Consider the following 23,909-nt stretch of genomic DNA (forward strand, 5'->3'; position numbering starts at 1 on the left):
GTGGCCCACACGCGTCTCCGTTTCAGTGGCGCGGCTGGCAAACGTCGTTCCCTAGCCCCGCGGCCCTTTAAAGCCCGGACAGGTGCAGCTCGGTGCCGTCTCTGGTTGGCTGGCGTGGGGTGACGTAATGGCACATGGCCCGTCGCCATTGGCTGGGCGGCAAGCTCCGCCCCCTGGGCTGCGGCGCGGGTGGGGGTTGTACGTTTTACGCAGGCTGTGGCAGCGACGCGGTGAGGAGACGGCCCACGGCGCCCGCGGCCTGGGGCGGTCGCTTCTTCCTTCTCCGTGGCCTACGAGGGTCTGGATCCTTCTCTGCCAGCTCGTGGGCCGTTCCTTTGCCCTTCTGCGAGGCCCTGAATCTGATCCCTTCCCTTCATATCCGGATCCGGGCTCCTCCCTCCAAGCCCGGGGTTCCGGACACCTCCCCCAAGACAACCCCTCTGGCCTCCTGTCCTTCAGTACTTGGAATCTGATCTCTTCTCTCTAATTCTGCGGATCCGGCCCCTAATGTTCTTTATCAGACCCTCAGACAAGAGGCTGACTTCTGCCCCCTTGTCAAGGAGCGAGGCCGCTTTCCTCTCCACCCCATGCTAGCGAGGATAACTTATTTCTCTTCTGGAATTGCATCTTATGCGCCTTTCCCCACCCATCCCCACAGCCCCTGCAATACCCAGTTTGGCCTCTTTTGCTTGTAATAACGCAGATCCCAGCGCCACGGCACCTTAGAACAGGCCTTTTTCTTTCTCGCGTGGGGCCTGACTCCTTCAGTGAAGCCTCTCCACGCCCTCTATCTGCAGGTCTCCAGCCTGGGTAAAGATGGCCCCATGGCCCCCGAAGGGCCTAGTCCCAGCTGTGCTCTGGGGCCTCAGCCTCTTCCTCAACCTCCCAGGCCCTATCTGGCTCCAGCCCTCTCCACCTCCCCAGTCTTCTCCCCCGCCTCAGCCCCATCCGTGTCATACCTGCCGGGGACTGGTTGACAGCTTTAACAAGGTGGGTGCACCGGCAGCCTCGTTAGAGGGGAACACAGCGATTTAGAGTGGGGAACTCTGGGATGCAAATCTGCGTGGATTTAAGTTTCATCTTGGTCTCTTACTAGTTGTATGGCCCTAGGCAGGTTGCCTTTCTGTGCCTCAGTTTCCTAGTCAGTAGAACAGTGAAGTGCTAGCATGTGCCAGGCACTGTACTTAGCTATTACTAATTTTCTGTTTCCAGGGCCTGGAGAGAACCATCCGGGACAACTTTGGAGGTGGAAACACTGCCTGGGAGGAAGAGAATTTGTCCAAATACAAAGACAGGTAAGGGGCTGCTGGGGGAAGGGGTGTATATTCCCCTCCCCGCCAAATCTCTGCTCTGCTGGTGTAGGGCTAGGAACTCTTGGGGAGCACTTATTCATTCAACAAATAGCACTGAACATCTATAGTATAGCAGTAAACAAGGCAAGCAAAATGCCCCCTTCCTGGAGCTCACATTCTAGTAGAGAAGACAAGCAGTGAATGAGTAAGTGAATAATATTATGTCAGATGAAGAACAAACAGTGAAGCACAGTAGACTGCAGGACGGTGGGAGGCAAGGTGTTCGAGGTTTGGCATTTGAACAGAGAGACAGGAAGTGAAGAAGCGAGCTATGTGACAGGGAGGGAATTGGGCAGAGGATGGGACTGAGCTTGGTGTATTCGAGAAGTGGCTGGAGTGGAGTGAGCCAAGGGGAGAGTGCTGGAAGGTGAAGGCAAAGGCTTAAGCCTCAAGGGCTACAGAAAAGAGTTTAGATTTTTTTTGGAGTGTAATGGGAAGCTCTTGGAAGGCTATGAGCAGAAAAAGTGATACTGTCTTCTTTATACCTTTAAAGATTACTCACACTGCTATGTAGCAAACGGATTGTAAGGGGCAAGGGCGGAGGAAGCAGGGAGACCAGTTTGGGAGGCAAGTGCATCATCTAGGCACGAAGGCAACACAAGCTAGTGTGGTATCTAGTGGAGGACATGATGAAGGGGTCACAGTCTGGGTATATTTTGCAGAGAGAACAATAGGACCTGGTGATAGATTCATTATGGGTATAGAGAAACAGTAGAATAAAAGATGCTTACTAGATTTTGGGCCTGAGCAAGTGGGTGAGTAGTGCAGCTGTTTTCTAAGATGGTGAGATGCGAAACCGAGAAGGTTTAGGGGAGGGGTGGGATGTGGTGGTCTTTGAACGTATTGGGCTGAAATGTCCATTAGACATCCAGGTAGACTCCATACAAATCTGGAATTCAGAAAAGAGTAGGAATTGGAAACAGGAATTTGAGAGTTGTCATTATATAGTTAGTATGTAAAGAAAGCCATGGGAAGGATACAGAAAGCCATTATACAGAAAGCCATTATATAGTCAATATATGTAATACAGAAAGCCATTTATATAGTCAGTATGTAAAGAAAGGCATGGGAAGGATACAGAAAGGCGAGCCCTGAGCCCTCCAGCTTTTCAAAGTCAGATGGAAGAGGAGTCAGCAAAGGCTCAGAGTTAGACCTGGTTGTCGGTTCTTAACCTCTCAGAGCCACAGTTTCTTCACCTGTAAAATGGGGATATTAATACCTGGTTTGCCTATTTCATAGAAGTGTGGAAAAGGCTTAACTGGGATGCCCACTAGAAATAAAGGTTTTGTTATTATGTAACATTGGTCATTTTCTCTTTTCCTTCGCCGGGCCTGAGTTTCCTCATTCAGGAATGAGGGGATTGGCTAAGACAACCCCAGGGGCACTTCCAGCTTTGTAATGGCTCCTGCGTTGCTTGCTTTTTTAAATCACCTCCTATATGCCAGGCACTGTGCCAGACCCTTTAAATACAGGATATAAGACATCAAATATTTATATATGTGTGTATATATATATGTGTGTGTGTGTGTATATATATATGTGTGTGTATATATGTGTGCATATATATGTGCGTATATATATGCGTATATATATATGTGTATATATTTAATTGTGGTAAAATACACATAAAAAATTTCCCATTAAAGACATTTAATAACATTTACAATGTTGTGCAACCATCACCACTATGTAGTTCCAGAACATTTTCATTACCCCCCCCAAAAAATCCTATACCTATTACACAGCCACTCCCTATTCTCCCCTTCCCTCGGCTCTTGGCAATCACTAATTTGTGTTAGTCAAGCAGAAATTATGGATTTGCTGATTTCATTGGAATCATAAAATATGTGGCCTTTTGTGTCTGGCTAGTTTCACTTAGCATAATGTTTTCAAGGTTCACCCATACCGTAGCATATATCAATACTTATTCCTTTTTATGGCTGAATAATATTCTCATTTGGCTGTACCACATTTTGTTTAACCATGCATCAGTTGATGGACATCTGCATTGTTTCTACCTTTTGGCTGTTGTGAATAGTGCTGCTATGAACATTGTGTACAAGTTTTCGTTTGAACACCTGTTTTCCATTCTTTTGGGTCTATATCCAGTAGTGGAATTGGCAGGTCCTATGGCAATTCCATGTTTTACTTATTGAGGAACTGCTTTTCCACAGTGGTGATGCCATTTTATATTCCCACCTGCAGTGTGGGAGGATTCTAATTTCTCCACATCCCTGCCAACACTTGTTATAGGATGTATTTTTAGCCATATCTATCCAGCAAGGGTATTATATTCCATTGCTCAGATGCAGGAACTGGTGTATGTTACAACAAACCTGCAGGGAAGGTATTGTCATCCCCATTTTACAGATGACAAAACAAAGAGGTTCAGAGAGGTTAAGTGACTTGCCCACTAGATCTACCACTAGATTTGAACCCAGGTCTCTCTGCTTCCCAGAACCATGACCCCTTCCATTATACCTCATGGCCTCTCCTTTGATATTTTCACCGCACGAGGAAGGGTGGAGAGAGACTTGAGGAGGGTGGTGGGTGGGGTGGGGCATGTTTCCCACCAGCCCTGCCCTGTCCGATCAGTGAGACCCGCCTGGTAGAGGTGCTGGAGGGTGTGTGCAGCAAGTCGGACTTCGAGTGCCACCGCCTGCTGGAGCTGAGTGAGGAGCTGGTGGAGAGCTGGTGGTTTCACAAGTGAGTGGCAAAGGGCCTTCCCTGGAAGTGGGTCACAGGTGGGGCTTGGTGATAAGGCCTTGATTTGGCCAAGAAGCAGGGGGGTGCATGCTGGGGCCCATGTCCTGGTTGTGCTCCTTCCAAACCCAGGTCTGCTAAGAACTTGCGGGGGGACTTGTGCTCCACTTTGAGCCTCAGTTTACCCTTCTGCCAAATGGGGAAAGGGCATTGGTCAGATGGCCTTTTGGGTCTTGTGTCCAAGCTGGGTTGAATCACAGATTCAGGCATGGGGGAATGGGAACAGCACTTATGACACTATCTCAGCGCCTCCTCCCCACCTCCCTCCACCCTGCCCCTGCCTCAGGCAGCAGGAGGCCCCGGACCTCTTCCAGTGGCTGTGCTCAGATTCCCTGAAGCTCTGCTGCCCCGCAGGCACCTTCGGGCCCTCCTGCCTTCGTGAGTTTTTAAGTTGCTCTTGGGGATGGGAGGGGACCACCGAGTCCAGGGATCCAGTCCTGGCTCTGTCCCTAGTTCGCTGTGTGAACTCAGGCTACTCAGATAAACTTCTCTGGACCTCAGTTCTTGCCCGCCTCACAGGGCTGGGGAGATGGGCAAATCAGTGGGGAAAGGCTTGGAGAAAGCACAGGGGCTAGACTGAGTCATATGCAGTATGGTTATCATCATGTATTAAAGAAATGATAGACTTCCCAGCCCCTTCATTTCCCATGCCAGATCGGACTATGGTACCTTCCTGGGGAGGGGCGGGTGCTGCCCTGGAGCCTCCATGATCGCCGTCCATCCTCACACACAGTCCTGGCACAAGAGCTGAACTTACTACCAGCCTCTTTTAGAGCAGTCTTTCCTGAAGCTACAGATAAAGAGCTAGCTACAAAGATGGCAAATTCAGTCTTTGTAAAAGAAAATATTGGCTGGGCGCGGTGGCTCACACCTGTAATCCCAACACTTTGGGAGGCTGCGGTGGGTGGATCATGAGGTCAGGAGATCGAGACCATCCTGGCTATCATGGTGAAACACCGTCTCTACTAAAAAATACAAAAAATTAGCCGGGCATGGTGGCGGGCGCCTCTAGTCCCAGCTACTCGGGAGGCTGAGGCAGAAGAATGGCATGAACCCGGGAGGCGGAGCTTGCAGTGAGCCGAGATCATGCCACACTGCACTCCAGCCTGGGCGACAGAGCGAGACTCTGTCTCAAAAAAAAAAAAGAAAATATTTGGTGCAGTGGCTCGTACCTGTAAACCCAGCACTTTGGGAGGCTGAGGCAGGAGGATCACTTGAGGCCAGGAGTTTGAGAGACCAGCCTGGGTAGTAGAGCAAGACCCTGTCTCTTAAAAAAAAAATAGTGGGGCATGGTAGTGCAGCCTGTTGTCACCCTAGGCTGAGGTGGGAGGATTGCTTGAGCCCAGGAGTTCGAAGCTGCAGTGAGCTATGATCATGTCATTGCCTGGGAAACAGAGCGAGACCCTGTCACTAAAAATAAATAAATAAATAAATAAAAGGTCTGTAAAATCTAATTGTTCCACAAGAGGAAATTGGTTAAGTAAATGTCAGTTTTATGACAAAATATTATGTCATTAAAATTAATTTTCTTCTCCAAAATTGTTTACTGATATGCAGAGCAGAAAATATTATCTTGTTTTTTTTTGCTTTTTTTGTTTTTTTTATTGATCATTCTTGGGTGTTTCTCACAGAGGGGGACTTTTGGCAGGGTCATAGGACAATAGTGGAGGGAAGGTCAGCAGATAAACAAGTGAACAAAGGTCTCTGGTTTTCCTAGGCAGAGGACCCTGCGGCCTTCCGCAGTGTTTGTGTCCCTGGGTACTTGAGATTAGGGAGTGGTGATGACTCTGAACGAGCATGCTGCCTTCAAGCATCTGTTTAACAAAGCACATCTTGCACCGCCCTTAATCCATTTAACCCTGAGTGGACACAGCACATGTTTCAGAGAGCACAGGGTTGGGGGTAAGGTCATAGATCAACAGGATCCCAAGGCAGAGGAATTTTTCTTAGTACAGAACAAAATGAAAAGTCTCCCATGTCTACTTCTTTCTACACAGACACAGCAACCATCCGATTTCTCAATCTTTTCCCCACCTTTCCCCCTTTTCTATTCCACAAAACCGCCATTGTCATCATGGCCCGTTCTCAATGAGCTGTTGGGTACACCTCCCAGACGGGGTGGTGGCCGGGCAGAGGGGCTCCTCACTTCCCAGTAGGGGCGGCCGGGCAGAGGCGCCCCTCACCTCCCGGACGGGGCGGCTGGCCGGGCGGGGGGCTGACCCCCCCACCTCCCTCCCGGACGGGGTGGCTGCCGGGCGGAGACGCTCCTCACTTCCCAGACGGGGCGGCTGCCGGGCGGAGGGGCGCCTCACTTCTCAGATGGGGCGGCTGCCGGGCGGAGGGGCTCCTCACTTCTCAGACTGGGCAGCTGCCGGGCGGAGGGGCTCCTCACTTCTCAGACTGGGCGGCTGCCAGGCGGTGGGTCTCCTCACTTCTCAGACAGGGCGGCCGGGCAGAGACGCTCCTCACCTCCCAGACGGGGTCGCGGCCGGGCAGAGGCGCTCCTCACATGCCAGACAGGGCGATGGGGCAGAGGCGCTCCCCACATCTCAGACAATGGGCGGCCGGGCAGAGACACTCCTCACCTCCCAGACGGGGTTGCGGCCGGGCAGAGGCGCTCCTCACATCCTAGATGGGGCGGCGGGGCAGAGGCGCTTCCCACATCTCAGACGATGGGCGGCCGGGCAGAGACACTCCTCACTTCCTAGATGGGATGGCGGCCGAGAAGAGGCGCTCCTCACTTCCTAGATGGGATGGCGGCCGGGCAGAGACCCTCCTCACTTTCCAGACTGGGCAGTCAGGCAGAGAGGCTCCTCACATCCCAGACGATGGGCGGCCAGGCAGAGATACTCCTCACTTCCCAGATGGGGTTGCGGCGGGGCAGAGGCTGCAATCTCGGCACTTTGGGAGGCCAAGGCAGGCGGCTGGGAGGTGGAGGTTGTAGCGAGCCGAGATCATGCCACTGCACTCCAGCCTGGGCACCATTGAGCACTGAGTGAACGAGACTCCGTCTGCAATCCCGGCACCTCGGGAGGCCGAGGCTGGCGGGTCACTCGCGTTTAGGAGCTGGAGACCAGCCCGGCCAACACAGCGAAACCCCGTCTCCACCAAAAAAATACGAAAACCAGTCAGGCGTGGCAGCGCGCGCCTGCAATCACAGGCACTCGGCAGGCTGAGGCAGGAGAATCAGGCAGGGAGGTTGCAGTGAGCCGAGATGGCAGCAGTACAGTCCAGCTTCGGCTCGGCATCAGAGGGAGACCGTGTAAAGAGAGGGAGAGGGAGACCATGGGGAGAGGGAGAGGGGGAGGGGGAGGGGGGAGGGAGGGGAGGAGAGGGAGAGGGAGAAGGAGAGGGAGAAAATATTATCTTGTATATCAAGGTTGTATAGATGACCTCACCTGGTTTGGTGTCTTCCCACAGCCTGTCCTGGGGGAACAGAGAGGCCCTGCGGTGGCTACGGGCAGTGTGAAGGAGAAGGGACACGAGGGGGCAGCGGGCACTGTGACTGCCAAGCCGGCTACAGGGGTGAGGCCTGTGGCCAGTGTGGCCTTGGCTACTTTGAGGCAGAACGCAACGCCAGCCATCTGGTATGTTCGGGTAGGTAGCCAAAAGGTGTGGCACTGGGCAGGGGCAGATGGGGCACCTGCCTGCCCATCCTCATGCTGCTCCCATTCCACCCAGCTTGTTTTGGCCCCTGTGCCCGATGCTCAGGACCTGAGGAATCAAACTGTTTGCAATGCAAGAAGGGCTGGGCCCTGCATCACCTCAAGTGTGTAGGTAAGTGGGGCCCTAGCTAGGTCTGAGAAGATGGTCAGGGGCCTGGGCTTGGTCCTTTATTCTCTCAACACAAGCCTGGGCTAGACTAGCCTAGTCTCCACCTTCATGGAGATCTCAACCTGGCTGGGAAGGCAGAAAAGTAACCAGAACTTACAGTCCAGTACACAGGTACTGTGTAGTATAGTCCCTGTGTACAGTGAGAGATGCCTCTGATCTAGTTCAGTGGAAGTGGTGATGGGGAATCAGGAAAGGCTTCTTGGAGGAGGTGTTACTTTGGCCAAGTCTTAAAAATTGAGGAAGGGGCTGGGCGCGGTGGCTCACGCCTGTAATCCCAGCACTTTGGGAGGCCAAGGCAGGTAGATCACAAGGTCAGGAGATCGAGACCATCCTGGCTAACATGGTGAAACCCTGTCTCAACTAAAAATACAAAAAATTAGCTGGGCGTGGTGGCGGGTGCCTGTAGTCCCAGCTACTCAGGAGGCTGAGGCAGGAGAAGGGCATGAACCTGGGAGGCGGAACTTGCAGTGAGCCGAGATCGCACCACTGCACTCCAGTCTGGGCAACAGAGGGAGACTCCATCTCAAAAAAAAAAAAAAAAAAAAAAAAAAAAAATGAGGAAGAGTTGGCTAGGAGAATGAGGACACTGAATTTGGGGTCAGGAAACCTGGGTTCAAGACTTGGTTTGGTCCCAGCCTAGCCACTTATATAGACTAAAGTAAAGGCTAAGCTGCTGTAACAAAAATCCCCAAAAGACTGTGGCTTAAAGAGTATAGAGGTTGGCTGGGTGTGGTAGCTCACTCACGCCTCTAATCCCAGCACTTTGGGAGGCTGAAGCGGGGTGGATCACCTGAGGTCAGGAGTTCGAGACCAGCCTGGCCAACATGGCAAAACCCTGTCTGTACTAAAAATACAAAAATTTAGCCAGGCATGGTGGCAGGTGCCTGTAATCCCAGCTACTCGGGAGGCAGAGGCAGGAGAGTCGCTTGAATCCAGGAGGCAGAGGTTGCAATGAGCCAAGATCACACCATTGCACTCTAGCCTGGGTGACAAGAGCGAAACTCCATCTCAAAAAAAAAAAAAAAAAGACTCTAGAGGGTAGAGGTTTATTATTTTTTTTATCATATTACAGTCCCAAAGTGAGTAGTCCAGGCTGGCCCGGGAGCTCTGCTAGTCATAATCATTCCAGTACCCAGATTATTCCTGTAACTTACTGCACAATCATCCCCTTGGGCGTTGTCTGCATGGTTGAAGCTGAGTCCTGGGCATCTCTGTGTCCCACATGCCAGCACTCAGGAAGGGAGAAGGGAAAGAAAGTGCATTGAGGAGTCCAAGCATTGTTTTAAGACCAAGCTAACAGTAGAGCTCATCACTCCTGTTTACATCCTGTTGGCCAGAACTCAATCACAGGGACACACTTAGCTTCAAGACAGGTTGGCAAATGTGGTCTCTGGCTGGGCAGCCTGAAGTCCAGCTAGTCTGCTTCTGTGTTGGTAGACAGCTTGCAGTCTCTGCCATACCATTTAATCCCAGGCAAGACCATTCCCCAACGGCTCTGGCCTCAGCTTCCCTACTAAATAGGGATTGAAATTCTCACCCTGCTCACCTCTCTGCAGACATTGATGAGTGTGGCACAGAGGGAGCCAACTGTGGAGCTGACCAATTCTGCGTGAACACTGAGGGCTCCTATGAGTGCCGAGGTCAGTGTCTACTTCTGCAGAGGAGGGGACGTGAGGAGTGGAGGAAGAGCTGCTCCACACCTGTCCCTCCAAACCTTCCCCTTCTCAGGCTTCAGAGCACCCCCAGGCCTCTGCTTCTGGAGCGTGGCTCCCCTGGGCCTAGGTGCACATCTCACCCTCATCTTTCTCTCCTCTCTCCAGACTGTGCCAAGGCCTGCCTAGGCTGCATGGGGGCAGGGCCAGGTCGCTGTAAGAAGTGTAGCCCTGGCTATCAGCAGGTGGGCTCCAAGTGTCTCGGTGAGTCTCCTGCTGATGGGACACAGGCACCTGGGAGTGCCTCACCCAGCATGAATGGTGAAGAGGCTGGAATATGGGCAGGTGGGGGAAGGAAGGGTGGAATGTTGCCTGGGCAAGGGCAGAGGGGAGTGTTGAGAGATGGACAAGATGGAGTCAGGGTGCTGGGTAGGGGGCCCTAGCAGGACTCTGACCCCTCCCTCCCCTCAAGATGTGGATGAGTGTGAGACAGAGGTGTGTCCGGGAGAGAACAAGCAGTGTGAAAACACCGAGGGCGGTTATCGCTGCATCTGTGCCGAGGGCTACAAGCAGATGGAAGGCATCTGTGTGAAGGAGCAGATCCCAGGTGAGCCCTGGGGCGGGAGAGGGGAGGTCCTCATTCAAAGAGAAGGCAGGCAAGCCCCTTCCCCAGGTAGCAGTGGCAGCTCCAGGCCCTGCCCCATCCCTACTGCCACCCAGCCCCCTGGAGGCTGCACTGAGACCGGGCTCTACGTCTGATCTCCAGGTTGGCTCTCAGCAGCCTTATACCTTCCAGGGTACAAAGGGAATCAGACTTGGCATCAAATCAGTCTGCCTCCTTAACCTGTTTCCTCATCTATCCAACGGGACCAGTGTTTGCCCTGGCCTGCTGAGAGCTGTCCTAGGCCGGGGGTGTGGTGAGATGCAGGGTAATCACAACGATGATGGCAGGGACCATTTCCCCAGCAGTTACTGTGTCAGATGCTGTTCTAGGTGCATTCCCCATCTTATTTAACCCCTGAAACAACCCGACGCTGGAAGTTGGGTTCTCATCCCCATTCTACATATGTAAAAACGAAGATGCAGAGAGATGAAGCTACTTTCCCAGGGCTATATGGCAAGCAAGTTGCAAAGCTGGGATCCCAATCCAGACAGTCTGACCGTGGAACGAGACTCATACACGTAATAAATGCTCTGCCCCCAACTTGTCCACCACATGGCCTTGGCAAGTCCAACCCCTTTACCTCTCTGAGCCTCACTTTCCCATTTAGTGAGACAGGGATGGTAACTGCCCCTTGCAGGGTGGTTTTGAGCAGTAAATGTTGTGTGCCTGGCTTGCTGGGCAGGCCTGGTGGCCATGATGATCAGGTGCGTGGGAGTTCTGGGGAGACTCCAAGAACTACCAGGAACAGGGATATGAGTGCCAGGCTGCATCTCTTGCTCCTCTGCAGAGTCAGCGGGCTTCTTCTCCGAGATGACAGAGGACGAGTTGGTGGTGCTGCAGCAGATGTTCTTTGGCATCATCATCTGTGCACTGGCCACGCTGGCTGCTAAGGGCGACTTGGTGTTCACCGCCATCTTCATTGGGGCTGTGGCGGCCATGACTGGCTACTGGTTGTCAGAGCGCAGTGACCGTGTGCTGGAGGGCTTCATCAAGGGCAGATAATCGCGGCCACCACCTGTAGGACCTCCTCCCACCCACGCTGCCCCCAGAGCTTGGGCTGCCCTCCTGCTGGACACTCAGGACAGCTTGGTTTATTTTTGAGAGTGGGGTAAGCACCCCTACCTGCCTTACAGAGCAGCCCAGGTACCCAGGCCCGGGCAGACAAGGCCCCTGGGGTAAAAAGTAGCCCTGAAGGTGGATACCATGAGCTCTTCACCTGGCGGGGACTGGCAGGCTTCACAATGTGTGAATTTCAAAAGTTTTTCCTTAATGGTGGCTGCTAGAGCTTTGGCCCCTGCTTAGGATGAGGTGGTCCTCACAGGGGTGGGGCCATCACAGCCCCCTCCTGCCAGCTGCATGCTGCCAGCTCCTGTTCTGTGTTCACCACATCCCCACCCCCCATTGCCACTTATTTATTCATCTCAGGAAATAAAGAAAGGTCTTGGAAAGTTAAAAGGCATCAGTCTTACTACCTGTCCCACCACCCCCACCTTAGGGAAATGTCCTAGAATCCTGGGAAATTGAGGGCTTCTCTGATGGTGAGTGGAGAAAAGATAGAGGAGAAGGTTGCCCCTGAAGTGCTGTTAGGAGAAGGAGGATAGAGGAATCAGCCTTAGGAGGGTTCCATGCCAGCTGTCATTTGGCAAAGGACCCTGGACAGATGACTTTTGCCTCTGAACTTCACTCTTCTCTTTCCTCAAATGGGCTTCATAATGCTTTCCACTCAGGCTTAACATGAGAATTAAATGAGGTGATAAATGTGAAGACCTGGACAGTACACAACAGATGTTCAATAAAAGTGTGGTCGCCATTATGACCAGAGCCTCCAAGCCTCAAGCAACCTTTCCTCGGAGTCCTGCTCTCCATCCAATACACAGGACTTAGAATGACTGGGAGGCAGGGCCTCCAGTCTCTCCTTCCTCCTATGAGTACAGGATCCTGGCATGGCCAGAGGGAAGCATGAGCCAAGTCCTAAGGGTTTATTTCTTTGGCACAAAGAGGACAATCTAGACAAGCGAGGCTCATCACTCCACGTTGGGGAGTCTGGGGCACCTGCTCCCTGTTCTTCATGCCCGAATCCATGCACACCCACCCTGTATTCCGCATAAGACACGGCCTCTGTGCAAAATGCCGGCTGAAAAAAAATAGAAATATTAAAAGCAAAAAACGGCATGGGGGTGGGGTGAGTTCAAACCTGGCTGTCCCCCGGGGGTTGCCGTCAGGTAGAGAGGCCTGGGGATGCCTTTTTTTTTTTTTTTTTTTTTTTGAGACGGAGTCTCACTCTTGTCACCCAGGCTGGAGTGCAATGGCGTGGTCTCGGCTCACTGCAACCTCTGCCTCCCTGTTCAAGCAATTCTCCCGCCTCAGCCTCCCGAGTAGCTGGGACTACAGGCGTGTGCCACCTGGCTAATTTTTTTGTATTTTTAGTAGAGACGAGGGTTTCGCTATGTTCGAGACCAGGAGGCTGATCTCGAACTCCTGACCTCGTGATCCACCCACCTCGGCCTCCCAAAGTGCTGGGATTCCTGGCGTGAGCCACCGCGCCTGGCCAGGATGCCCATTTTTTAAAGGCTCAACTGTCCCAGTAGGCCATGCCATGTGGGCATCGGGCAGGGTCCTGGCCCTGCGTCAGGACCGCTCTTCAAAGCTCGATGGTATCACTGGAGGCGCTGCGGGATTCCCCAGGCTTGCCGCGCGGCTGGACCTCTCCCTGGCCGTCCCCCTGCCGAGCGGCGGTAGAATCAGGGGCTGGGGTCGGGGCAGGCAGTAGCTGTACCGTGCTGGGCAACTCATCTAGGGGCAGACTGTCCACTGATGACAGCCCGTGGCGCCAGGGGTTCCAACTGATCTTGAGTGAACCCCTGGAGAAGCTGTCGAGAGAGCTGCCAGAAGCCGCAGCGGCTGCCCCGTCGGGTGCTTCCACTACGTGCTGTGGGAGCGGCCCGCGCACGCGCACGTCGCTGAGCGACCTGCAGCGGCCGCGGAGGAGCGAGGAGACAGCGTCGTCGAGCTCGGCTTTGGGATGGCTGCCCCGGCGCGGCCGCAGAGCGCCTCCAGGCGGCGGGGAGGCCAGGCCGCGGAGGCCGCAGCGCTGGAACACACTGTCTCGCACCAGGTGCTCGCGGAAGAGCGCGGCGTCGATGCTGCGGCTCAGGTTGATGGGCGATGGCGGCCGCAGATCCAGCTCGCTCAGCGATGGCGCCGGTCCCACACCGTTGCGGGACAGTCCCGGGCCACCCTGGGGTCCGCGACCCAACGACGCAGCCGAGCCCCAGGCGCCTGAACTGGGCGTGGCCAGCTGCCCACTCTCCGCCGGGTTGCGGATGAGGCTCTTGCTGATGTCCAAGCTGCCTGCACCAACGTTGCTGGGCCCTGCATAGCAGTTATTGGGTCGCTCCGGCACCTCGCTCTTTCCTGACGGCGCCGGGCACGCCAGACGCATCAGCTTAGCCCAGCAAGCGTGCTCCGTGGGCGGCCTGGGTCTCGCGGCAGCCACCGCGGCCAACGCCAGGGCGAGCGCCCATGTCAGCTCCAGGAGGCGCAGCCAGAAGTGGACACCCCACCAGGCCCACGAGAAGCGGCCCACGCGGCCTGGGCCCGGGTACAGCCAGAGCGCAGCCGCCAGCTGCAAGCCGCTAGCCAGCAGCCCCAGCGCGCCCGCCACAGCCAACAGCCGAGGGCCCGGGCTGGCATCCCAGCCCCGTGGGCCGTCCAGCAGGCGGCGACGGCACAGGCAGAGCGTGCCCAGAGCCACGGCCGCGCCCCAGGCGCACGACAAGCCCTGCGTCAGGAGGTTGAGCACAGACCATGTGGACAGCAGGTCTGTCGCGAGCAACCCTACACCATGCACCAGCGCCACTGCTCCCAGCAGGAGTGGGTTTTGCAGCGGTGGCGGCAGCCCCGCGCCCAGGCCGAGCAGAGTCAGGGCTGCCAGCGCCGTAAGCAGCAAGGGGAAGGGCAGGTTGTAGAGCACCAGGCCCCCGCGAACGCCCAGCCGCGCCTGCGAGCCGTAAGGGTCGGTAAGCATGTAGGCGGATCGCAGCCCCGAAGCCACGAGCACCAGCACCGCGGCCACCAATGCCAGCCGGGGCCCTGCTGGGGCGGCTGCCAGCGCAGCCAGCGCCAACAACGCGGGCAGCAGAAAGAGTACCCCCACCCCGTAGACGTGCAGCTCCCAGGAGAAGCTCAGGACCCGCCGAAGGGGGCCCCACCGTAGCGGGGGTGCAGTGGCGTTGGCTGGGGGGCTGGAGGCTGGGGCTGAAGCCATGGAGCTGGCGGTGGGCTCCGGAGGGGGAGGCTGGCCCAGGGCTCGCTGCGTGGTGACTCGAATGAGGCCCCGGCGTGACGTCGAGGGGGCCTGGACTGGGGGTGCTGGGGGATGGCTTTGGGGGCGCCCCGGCCACTCCTCGGCTTCATCTGCAATTATAACAATATTAAAATAGCCATTTGAAAAGTGCTTTTGATTTTGTATCACCCTCTAGTGTGGTTGGCAAGTCATTTAACTTTTCCAAACAAATCTGCAAAATGGAGATAACCGCACCTGCCTCATTGCGTTGTGAAGAAGATGAAATGTTTAGCCCGGTGCCCAACACCCAGTAAGTGCTAAATGGATGTCAGCTATCATTTTCATTAATGCTACTATCAGGGAGGTAGTACCCCAGCAGTTCGACACATGGGCTGCATATTAGAATCTTCTGGAGACCAAGGAATAAGAATTTCTTGGGACGTGGCTTGGGCATTGGAATTTTTTTCTTTCTTTCTTTTTTTTTTTGACAGGTTCTTACTCTGTCATCCAGGCTGGTGTGCAGTGGTGCAATGCGGGCTTACTGCAGCCTTGATCTCCAGGTCAAGTGATCTCCCACCTCAGCCTCCGGAATAGCTGGGACTACAGGTATGCACCACCACGCCCAACTAATTTTTATATATTTTTTTGTTCTAAACATATCCATGTTACATATTAGAACATTCTAGCCCCAAAAGGGCAAATGACTTCTCCCAGATTTCCCAGTGAGTATGAATTTATTATCCTAGGTTGTTTGAAGGAGGCCCTGGGCAACTCCTTTAAGGAGGTGATTGTCTCCATTCATTCCCCACCCTCTGCCCCTCATACATCCCCAACAGAGGTTCTCAGTTACTAGACAGAGCACTCCCTCTCCCCACACCCCAGCCATGCTCTCACCTGGCTGCAGGGCCCCCATGGGGCTCTCTGTTCGGTTTGCAGCTGGGCCAGGGTCTGAGGGACCAGGGATGAGAGACTTGGGGGTGCCTGGGGCCTCCACAGCTCCTCTCACCCGCTGGGGGGAGATGGGGACTGCTCCATTCATTGCTGCTCTCTCTGAAATGACAAAGCAGTCATCACCTTACCTGACCCTCCTATGGTCCTCCTAATCCCTCAGGATTGAGTCACAATCAACCTCATTTGCCACAAAGAGGAAAATGAGACCTAGAGGGACCCAGGGTCAAACAGAATTGAGGCATCCAGCTGCCCCAGAACATCGCTCAGCACACTCATTGATACCCACCTGGCTTAGACGGCCCATCAGGAGCTTCTGAGGCAGGTGGATCCGTGGGCTGGGGTCCTGGTGAATCCTTAGCGTCAGGGAGGTCAGCCTGCTTGGGCGGGGGACCTGGGGAGCTGACTTCCCAGGACACCTCAGCGCCAGCCCTCTTGGGGGTCTCAACCGGCAGCTCCTCAGCAGGAGGAAGGCTTCTGGCCAATGCCAAGTCTGGCTGGGCCCCTGGCTCCTGAGAGTACACCACCTCAACCGGGGGTACTGAGCCAACATCAGGGGCTGCTGGATCCTGCTGGGTGAAGAGGGGGCCTTGAGCTGCCTCCTGGAAGTGTTCCTCAAACCCACCCTGTCCTTCCAGCACTGGCCTCTTGACAGTACCTGAGTGGGGAACAAGGGTGTGGGGTGGGCCCTGGTGGTCTGAGGGAGAAGTGGGTGGGACCCTGCTCTTAGTTTTGGCCTTCAGACCCTCATCTCTAGGTGGCCACTGTCCCTCTTGGCCTTCATGCTGCAGGGAGGGAGGAACTGTGGCTACCCTGAGTTGACGTCTGGGAGTTGTGGGGATGAAAGTGAGATGAGGGTGGCCCACTGGGTGGGGAGCCACTGCTTCTTGCTTCAGAAGCTCTTGTGAGTCCAGAGGTCCTGTCCAGCCATGGGAGCTTGGTCCTTGAGCCATCTGGAGGTCATCAGTTACTGGGAGTCGTTCTCTCTGAGCTCCTTGTGCTGCTTTGGGCCCGTACAGGGCTGGGCCAAGGGGAGAGGCTACAGGCTTCTCAGGCATCTCTTCAGCAGGGGCGTGGCGGACATCAGAGTTCCTGTGACTGTCAGCTCTGGGGTTCTCCGGGAAGACGTCAAAGGCCTGGGGCTCTGAGCCCACAGAGCCCTTGGGGTGGGCTCCAGGGATCATAGTGATTTCGGAGTTTTCAAGTGGCCTGGGAAAGCCCCTCCCCAGGGCAGGGCCAGTCCCCAGGAGTGGCAGCAGCAACAACAGCAGAAGGCCACATACACAGCCCCATGGGCTGGAGGCCATGGTCTACTCCGATGCCTGGGCCTAAAGCCCCCACCTTCCAGTCCTCACTGGATGAGCCTAAAAAACAAACAGGGCATGGAATGACATGTGAGGGCTGGGGGCCCCCATGCCTTCCTCAAGGGGCTGGCAGGAAAGAAAAGCAACGCAAGGCAGCAGCTTCTCTGCTTTTAAAATTGCTGGACGTGGCACTTGCCCTGCTTTAAAACCTTCAGTGGCTCCCCATTTCCCTCAGGAAAGAACATAAGCTCCTCTCCTGGCCTTCCAAGACCCTGGCCACCGCAAGCTGTTCATCTGTCCTCCAACACCCACTGGACTGTGTGACTCCCATGCCTTTGCTTCTGCTGTTCCGTCAGCAGGGAATGCTCTCTCCCTTCCCCTTCACTTGCTGAAATCCTGTTCTTTTTGAGACGGAGTCTTGCTCTGTCGCTCAGGCTGGAGTGCAGTGGCGTGATCTCGGCTCACTGCAACCTCCACCTCCCAGGTTCAAGTGATTCTCCTGCTTCAGCCTCCCGAGTAGCTGGGGTTACAGACATGTGCCACCACACCTGGCTAATTTTTATATTTTTAATAGAGATGGGGTTTTGCCATGTTGGCAAGGCTAGTCTTGAACTCCTGACCTCAGGTAATCTGCCCATCTTGGCCTCCTAAAGTGCTGGGATTACAGGCATGAGCCACTGCGCCCTGCCTGAAATGTTATTCCTAAAGGCCCACTTCAAAAATGAGAGACGTGGAGAGGGAGAGGAATATGCACCGGCCTTTGGGGAGGGGCCTGAGTTTGAATCCCAGTGTCTTCATTTCTTGGGGGAGTCATTTTACCTCTCTGCATCATAGTTTTCCCATCAGTAAAATGGGGATAATAAGCATGCCTAACTCAAGGCATGAGACAAATAACCAAACAGGTATGGGCGAGGTTCATACCTGATGCTTGACAAGCGTTAGACATTCCTCTTCCCGCCTTCCTTCCCTCATCTTCCTGGGCACTTGTCACCCTGGTCTGATTCTATAATAATCTCCTGCCTCTTATTTCAAACCTGCAGCCTCCAGTATATACCTGGCCCCACGTGGATATCCCCTAAAAGTTCCTGTTCTCCAGAGCCTGTCAGTGGGCCAGGGAAGCAGGAAGGGGCCCCACCACCAGGAGAGGTTTCATGGAGGGTGCGAGAGCTGAAGCCTGGGTGTGTTTGGCGGCAGAGGCCCTGCTCTTTTCCTCTCTGGGGAGCAGCTGTCCCCAAAGCTTCCTGGCTCTTAACCCATGGTGGCTCACAGACACCTTAAGAAGCCACTGAAAACCCCTGGTGCTCTCCCGGGGAAAAGACCCAGGCTCACCGAAAGTTGTGAACAATTTCAAGGGGTTCAAAGACCTTTGAGTCCCATCCTCCAAACTCGAGTTTAGACTCTGTCTTAAAGCCTTGTTAGTTCATTTCTCAAACATTCACGGAGCCCCATGGGCTGCTCCTGGTCTAGGCTAGGTGCTGGGGGCCCAGAGACAGGGCTTTGCTCCAGGGTTGGGAGTAGGGGTGCGCTGAGACGCCCCTAACACAGGTACTGGCTAAAAACAGTGCTCCTGTGTTTAGTTCTTCCCCAGTGAGGCTCCTGCGCTGAGCTTAGCAACACGTCACTCCGCCCTCCCAATACAAGGTGTGGGAACAGCCATTTCACAGGGGGAAGAAACGGGGGTTCAGAGAGGGTGAGCAACTCCCCCAAGGTCACACAGCTGAGTGGACACAATCGGGGTTGTGAAACCCTCGGAGGCTCATCTTCCACAGGAGGTCCAAAAAGCTTTGCCGAGAAAACGGCTGAATGGGGCCTCCAAAGATAAACATGCCATCTGCCTACCACTGCCAACCCAAGAGATGTGGGCACCTGCGGACAAGGCGGGGGCTTGCCCAGCCCTGGGCTCCCACTCTGCTGGAGAGGCTGTGGGGGGTGGCGGATCTCTCTGCCGCAGGGACTGGGGAGAGGCCGGCCTGGGGGCAGGGCGAGGCCGTTGCGGGGCAGCCTCGGAGCTGGTCCATCTCGGGTTACCTCTCCTCCTCCTCCTTCTCCTCCTCCGTCTCCTCTCTCCCTGGCTCCGCGCCTTCCCGCAGTGTCCTGGATGGGGGTGGGCGCCGTGCAGGCCTGGTCGCCTGCGCCCGCGACGGGGGCAGCAGGCCACGCTCCCCGTCGGGGTCCCGCCATCGCCCCCTCCCTGGGCCAGCTCCTCACCTGCGCGCCGCAGCCCCCGTGTTCACCTTGCGCGCGTCCCTGCAGCCGATCGCCGCGCCGCATCCTCCGAGATGCTCAGACTCGGCTAACAGAGCCCGGCGCTGCCGATCGCGAGCCCGCCCACAGGAGCGCAGCCCTGCTTAACTCTTTCCCCTTAGGGGTGGACTCTTCTGTCAACCCCGACTTCCCCTCGCTCAGGGATTGTCAGGGCTCAGAGTGGAACCGAGGTCATCTCTGAGGGATGTGGAAATGTCTTCTGCAGCATCCCTGAAAACGGGGCAGCTAGCCTCTGCTTGCATACCTCATGGGACGGGGAGCTCACTTCCTTTCTATATCCCTACATCCTTTTAGGTAAATCCTACCTACAGCTTGGTATGTATCCTTCAGATTCTTTTCAATGTACAGTTACATGTACATCTTAAATAGAAATGACGTCATACTGTATACTTTTTTTTTTTTTTGAGACAGTCTTGCTCTGTCGCCCAGGCTGGAGTGCAGTGGCGTGATCTCGGCTCACTGCAACCTCCGCCTCCCAGGTTCAAGTGGTTCTCCTGCCTCAGCCTCCCTAGTAACCATGCCTGGCTAATTTTTATATTTTTAGTGGAGACAGGGTTTCACCATGTTGGCCAGGGTGGTCTCGAACTCCTGACCTCAGGTGATCAGCCCGCCTCGGACCCCCAAAGTGTTGGGATTACAGGCGTCAGCCACCGTGCCCAGCCACTGTACACATTTCTGTAATTTGTCTTTTTCTCTTTCACTTTCCAATATATTCTGGCACATTTTTCATGTAAATATCTATAGATCTATATCATTTCTTGTATCCACTGTTGAGAATTCCAGCATATGGTCAGCTAGTTATTGTTCTTTATCCTGTCCCCTGTGATTGGACATAGGTTGTTTCTAGCCTTTTGCTCGCAGGGGTAATGGAGCAGGGGCCATTCCTTGCTTAACACATCACTGTGCACGTACACTAGTGCACCTACCAGATAATTGCCTAGCCGAGGCATGGTAGTAAAATCTATGGGTCTGCATATGGGGCTGGTAGACACTGTCAAAATGTTCCTGGTCTTTCTTTGAACACCTGTTGATATAGTAAACATCCATTATTAGGCTCAATTCTTTAAAGGAAAGCCACACAGGAAATATATGTGGTTATCAAAAATGAGATAGGGCTGGGTGCAGTAGCTCACACCTGTAATCCCAGCACTTTGGGAGGCCTAGAGAGGAGGATCATTTTGAGCCCAGGAGTTCAAGACCAGCATGGGCAAGATGGTGAGACTTTAATTAAAAAACAAACAAACAAACAAAAAAACTAGCTGGGCGTGGTGGTACATGCCTGTAGTCCTACCTACTCCAGAGGCTGAGGCCGGAGAATCATTTGAGCCCAAGAGGTCAAGGTTGCAGTAAGCTATGGCCACTGGAGTGTCACTGGAGTGCATTGACCACTCTGTCCATTGACCACAAGCTGTGTCACTGGAGTGCAATGACCACTGCACTCCAGCCTGGGCAATAGAGTGAGACTGACAAAAAAAAAAAAAAGAAGAAGAAGAAGAAGAAGAAAATTTGGCCGGTATAATGGCTCATGCCTATATTCCCAGCACTTTGGGAGGCCAAGGCTGGAGGACTGCTTGAACCCAGGAGTTCGAGACCAGCCTGGGCAACATGGCAAAACCCCATCTCTACCAAAAAAAAAAAAAAAAAACAAATTAGCCAAGTGTGGTGGTGCGCACCTGGGTCCCAGATACTCAGGAGGGTTATGTGGGAGGATCACGTCAGTCCAGGAGCCAGAGGTTGCAGTGAGCCAAGGTCGCACCACCGCACTCCAGCCTGGGTGACAGAAAGAGACCCAGTATCAAATAAAAAATCAAATTTCACTTAAAAAAGAAAAAGAAAAAATTCTTCCTAGGGCTGAGCTGACATCTCCCTCCCAATGGCTTCCTACCTCTAGCTCTCACAGAAGAGCAATACTCAGGCCCCAGTTGTGTCTGACGTATTGCAGTTTGAAGAATATTCCATCCCTAATGGCTGGTAAATGGTGGGGCCTGCGTTCAGCTGCTTGACTCTGGGAGAGGGTGCAGGCCTTGCCCGTTTCACACATGACCTGACCAGCTCTGTTCTCCTTGTTGGAGCCACTTCAGAATTGTAAAGGCATCTCTCATTTCTCTAGAGTCTTCTTTCTCCAGAACAAACACTCCGAGTTTTTCAGCTGTTCCCTGCAGGACAGGATTCTGGGTTCTCACCATGTGGAAGAATCTCTTCTCTGTTTGCTTCTTACCAGCTCAACAATGCCCCTCTGAAAGTAGGACTCTTGGAAATGAACCTTGTTGGGAGTAAAGCTGAACCTTCACCTCTCCTTTCCAGGATTCTACTCCATTCATATGGCCTCACACTGAATTAATGTTTCTAGCAGCCACATCACTTTGTTACCCAATTGATCTAGTAGTAAAGTCTTCCCATCTCTTCATGTACAACTGGTTTATTGACTCTTAATGTAGGATTCTACATTTGTTTGTTGTTTATCTTGTTAGATCCAGCCTGTTGTTACAATCTTGTAGGAAGTTAACTGGATCCTGATTCTACATATAGCTGATTGACATTTTGGAGGGTTTTGCAATAACCATTTCCCTTCCTGACAGCATCCTAACTTCCTTTGAGGGACCTGTGTCTGTTCCCATGTGGGCAGTCTTGGCCAGAATGCAGTCCTAGGGCCCCCTACAGAAGCTGAGGAGTCTGGATCCTCCCTCTCACTTCCCCTTGTGAACTCGCTGGGAGCCTCCTTTGGAGATGTTGAGATTCCCTCCACAGGCTCAGAGCTGGCCCGGTTCCCTTCCTCAGTTTCTCCTGAGAAGGGCTGGTGTGTGAGTGCCTGACCTCCCAGTCCATGCAGGGCCATCTGGCTGCTTGCTGGCTGCCCTCTTTGGAACCAGGGGCCCCAATCCCATCGCGTTTCTAAACCACCAACCGGCAGGCATTCTGAGATTCCAAACAAATGCAAGAGAGATTAGGATCCCTTTGGCTAGAGACCAAGGTGAAAGCTGATCCTGTGGAAAGAGGAGACTGGCTGGGGTGGAGGTGAATGTAAGCGGGGAACACGAGGCGCGCAGGTGTGGACGGGGAGTATCTCAGCTCCAGATGGAGCTCCCAGCATCCTTCTGGAGACTCTGGGACGGCAGGGATAAATGGAAGGTGACTCCAAGTATACAAGGGATGGTCAATATCTCCTGTTTACCAAGCACTTGGTCTGCCAAAAACTATGCTACACACCATTATTCTTTTTAAGTCCTCATGACAACCCTAGGTTTTATGTTTTTCATTATACAGCTGGCAAGCTGAAGCTCAGAGAAGTTCAATAACTTGTTAAAGGTCATGCAGCAACTAAGGGGCCAAGCCACAGGCCTGACTTTAGAACTAGTGCTCTTTGTTTTGAGATGGAATCTTGCTTTTGTATTTTTAGTAGAGGCAGGGTTTCGCCATGTTGGCCAGGCTGGTCTGAAACTCTTGGCCTCAAGTGATCAGCCTGCCTCGCCCTCCCAAAGTGCTAGGATTACAGGCATGAGTCACCACGCCTGGCCAGAACCAGTGCTCTTAATAGTAATGACACCCTCCTGCCCCTCTGGAAGAACCTGAGAGAGGAAAGTGGGGGAGAGGGAAACCCCAGGCCTTCCAGGCGGCCCCTACTGTGTTAGGAGTTAATTGAGTCCATGAAAATAGGCCCTCCAGTTTGGATCTCTGTTGACTTCAAACCAACAGAGCTGAAAGTTGTTGTGACTCCCCAAGGAAAGAGTGAGAAAGAAAAGGCAAAGAAGATGGGGCTGGCAATGATGAAATCTCCTGCTTAGACAAAGCCCAGGACAGTTGGTTGGCATTTTCGTTCTGGCTGGTTGCTCTGGCAGGCATGAGAAAATAAACAAAAGGGAGAACAGGTGGGAGAAAGTGCAGGCTGGTGAACCTTCTCTGTGCTCTGCCCACTGTCCTGAACTCTGAGGGCACGGGGAGTTACACTCTTTTACCAAACTGGCCAAATTCAGCCTGAAGGGCTCCTGGAGTCTTAACCTACTCATTCTCAGATTTTAGCTTCCACCAACACCAACTAAACAAACCTGATCTTTTTAAAGAGGTTTTTTGTTTGTTTTTTGAGACAGAGTCTCTCTCTTTCACCCAGGCTGGAGGGCAGTGGCACAATCTCAGCTCACTGTAACCTCCGCCTCCTGAGTTCAAGCCGTTTTCCTGCCTCAGCCACCCGAGTAGCTGGGACTACAGGAATGCACCACCACGCCTGGCTGATTTTTGTATTTTTGGCAGAGATGGGGTTTCACCATGTTGGCCAGGCCGGTCTCAAACTCCTGACCTCAAGTGATCTGCCTGCCTTGGCCTCCCAAAGTGCTGGGATTACAGGCGTGAGCCACCACACCTGGCCAAGAGTTATTTATTTTTTGTGTGTCGAAATCTGATGCCACTTTAAAATCAGCAGATCCTTACCCCATTCCCTTTCACTCTCAATTCCCACTTTCTGGAAGTAATTATTGTCAAGTCTTTCTGGTACTTCTGGTTATTTCTTCTGGTATTTATCCTATTTTCACATCAGATTTATGCTGCTAATGTTAATTATTTTCAGTTTTGGGGGTTAATCTATTGACTACTATGAAGATAATATGAAAATGTAGCTCTTCTATTACTTTCCATATTTTTCTGTAGTTTTTTGGTATCATTATTCTGCATTTACAATACTAGAACTGTGAAACAAGTATTCAAGCTGATTCAAGAAGTGTGCTGTGAGGATAATAATTCCCTCCCCAGACATTGTTTCTCCTGCAGTAAGTACTGCTTGGTTTTTCATTTGCTTAATTTTCCATGCATCTATCACTAATTCATTCCCCTTAATCCTTCCTTAAAGTGAAA

The 23,909-nt window shown here is 53.4% G+C and overlaps 2 protein-coding genes and 1 long non-coding RNA gene across 9 annotated transcripts; 2 read left to right on the forward strand and 1 right to left on the reverse strand.

Moving 5' to 3' along the window:
- The first annotated feature begins 115 nt into the window (after positions 1 to 115).
- CRELD1 (cysteine rich with EGF like domains 1) lies at positions 116 to 11,720 on the forward strand. 4 transcript variants are annotated; one of them, XM_001150237.8, is made up of 11 exons: positions 119 to 298; positions 798 to 990; positions 1,213 to 1,295; positions 3,948 to 4,058; positions 4,402 to 4,493; positions 7,536 to 7,712; positions 7,797 to 7,892; positions 9,506 to 9,589; positions 9,770 to 9,865; positions 10,074 to 10,208; positions 11,053 to 11,720. In XM_001150237.8, exons 1-11 carry the CDS (start codon positions 135 to 137, stop codon positions 11,265 to 11,267), a joined length of 1,446 nt encoding a protein of 481 aa, XP_001150237.2. In that variant the 5' UTR covers positions 119 to 134; the 3' UTR covers positions 11,268 to 11,720. The 4 variants fall into 4 exon arrangements, with proteins under 4 accessions (XP_009443172.2, XP_001150237.2, XP_009443173.1 ...); XM_009444898.4 differs by having other exon boundaries at positions 175 to 230; XM_009444897.5 differs by lacking the exon at positions 9,506 to 9,589 and having other exon boundaries at positions 116 to 298.
- A 509-nt stretch (positions 11,721 to 12,229) lies between these two features.
- Positions 12,230 to 19,149, reverse strand: PRRT3 (proline rich transmembrane protein 3). Of its 4 annotated transcripts, none has more exons than XR_001713166.4 (5): positions 19,011 to 19,149; positions 15,788 to 16,862; positions 15,445 to 15,600; positions 12,765 to 14,681; positions 12,230 to 12,399 (listed from the first exon to the last, which is right to left on the reverse strand). XR_001713166.4 is itself a non-coding variant. In XM_009444902.5 (5 exons), exons 2-5 carry the CDS (start codon positions 16,803 to 16,805, stop codon positions 12,907 to 12,909), a joined length of 2,706 nt encoding a protein of 901 aa, XP_009443177.3. In that variant the 5' UTR covers positions 16,806 to 16,862; positions 19,011 to 19,149; the 3' UTR covers positions 12,230 to 12,906. The 4 variants fall into 4 exon arrangements, 3 of the variants coding, with proteins under 3 accessions (XP_009443177.3, XP_001149591.3, XP_016795927.2); XM_009444902.5 differs by having other exon boundaries at positions 12,230 to 14,681; positions 15,788 to 16,067; positions 16,311 to 16,862; XM_001149591.6 differs by having other exon boundaries at positions 12,230 to 14,681.
- Positions 14,178 to 21,476, forward strand: LOC112208615 (uncharacterized). The gene is made up of 4 exons (XR_002943082.3): positions 14,178 to 14,284; positions 14,747 to 14,860; positions 15,042 to 15,156; positions 21,178 to 21,476. It is a non-coding gene; the product is annotated as an uncharacterized LOC112208615 (long non-coding RNA).
- Positions 21,477 to 23,909: the final 2,433 nt, after the last annotated feature.

Source organism: Pan troglodytes, chromosome 2 (assembly GCF_028858775.2).
Source record: "Pan troglodytes isolate AG18354 chromosome 2, NHGRI_mPanTro3-v2.0_pri, whole genome shotgun sequence".
Taxonomy (NCBI): domain Eukaryota; kingdom Metazoa; phylum Chordata; class Mammalia; order Primates; family Hominidae; genus Pan; species Pan troglodytes.

Coding starts and splice junctions, on each gene's coding strand:
- CRELD1 (XM_001150237.8), top strand. CDS start 135: ATGGCCCGTCGCCATTGGCTGGGCGGCAAGCTCCGCCCCCTGGGCTGC. Junction 991..1,212: donor TGGTTGACAGCTTTAACAAG/GTGGGTGCACCG, acceptor TTCTGTTTCCAG/GGCCTGGAGAGAACCATCCG. Junction 7,893..9,505: donor GCATCACCTCAAGTGTGTAG/GTAAGTGGGGCC, acceptor ACCTCTCTGCAG/ACATTGATGAGTGTGGCACA.
- PRRT3 (XM_001149591.6), bottom strand. CDS start 16,805: ATGGCCTCCAGCCCATGGGGCTGTGTATGTGGCCTTCTGCTGTTGTTG. Junction 15,601..15,787: donor TGATGGGCCGTCTAAGCCAG/GTGGGTATCAAT, acceptor TTGTCATTTCAG/AGAGAGCAGCAATGAATGGA. Junction 14,682..15,444: donor CATGGGGGCCCTGCAGCCAG/GTGAGAGCATGG, acceptor TTATAATTGCAG/ATGAAGCCGAGGAGTGGCCG.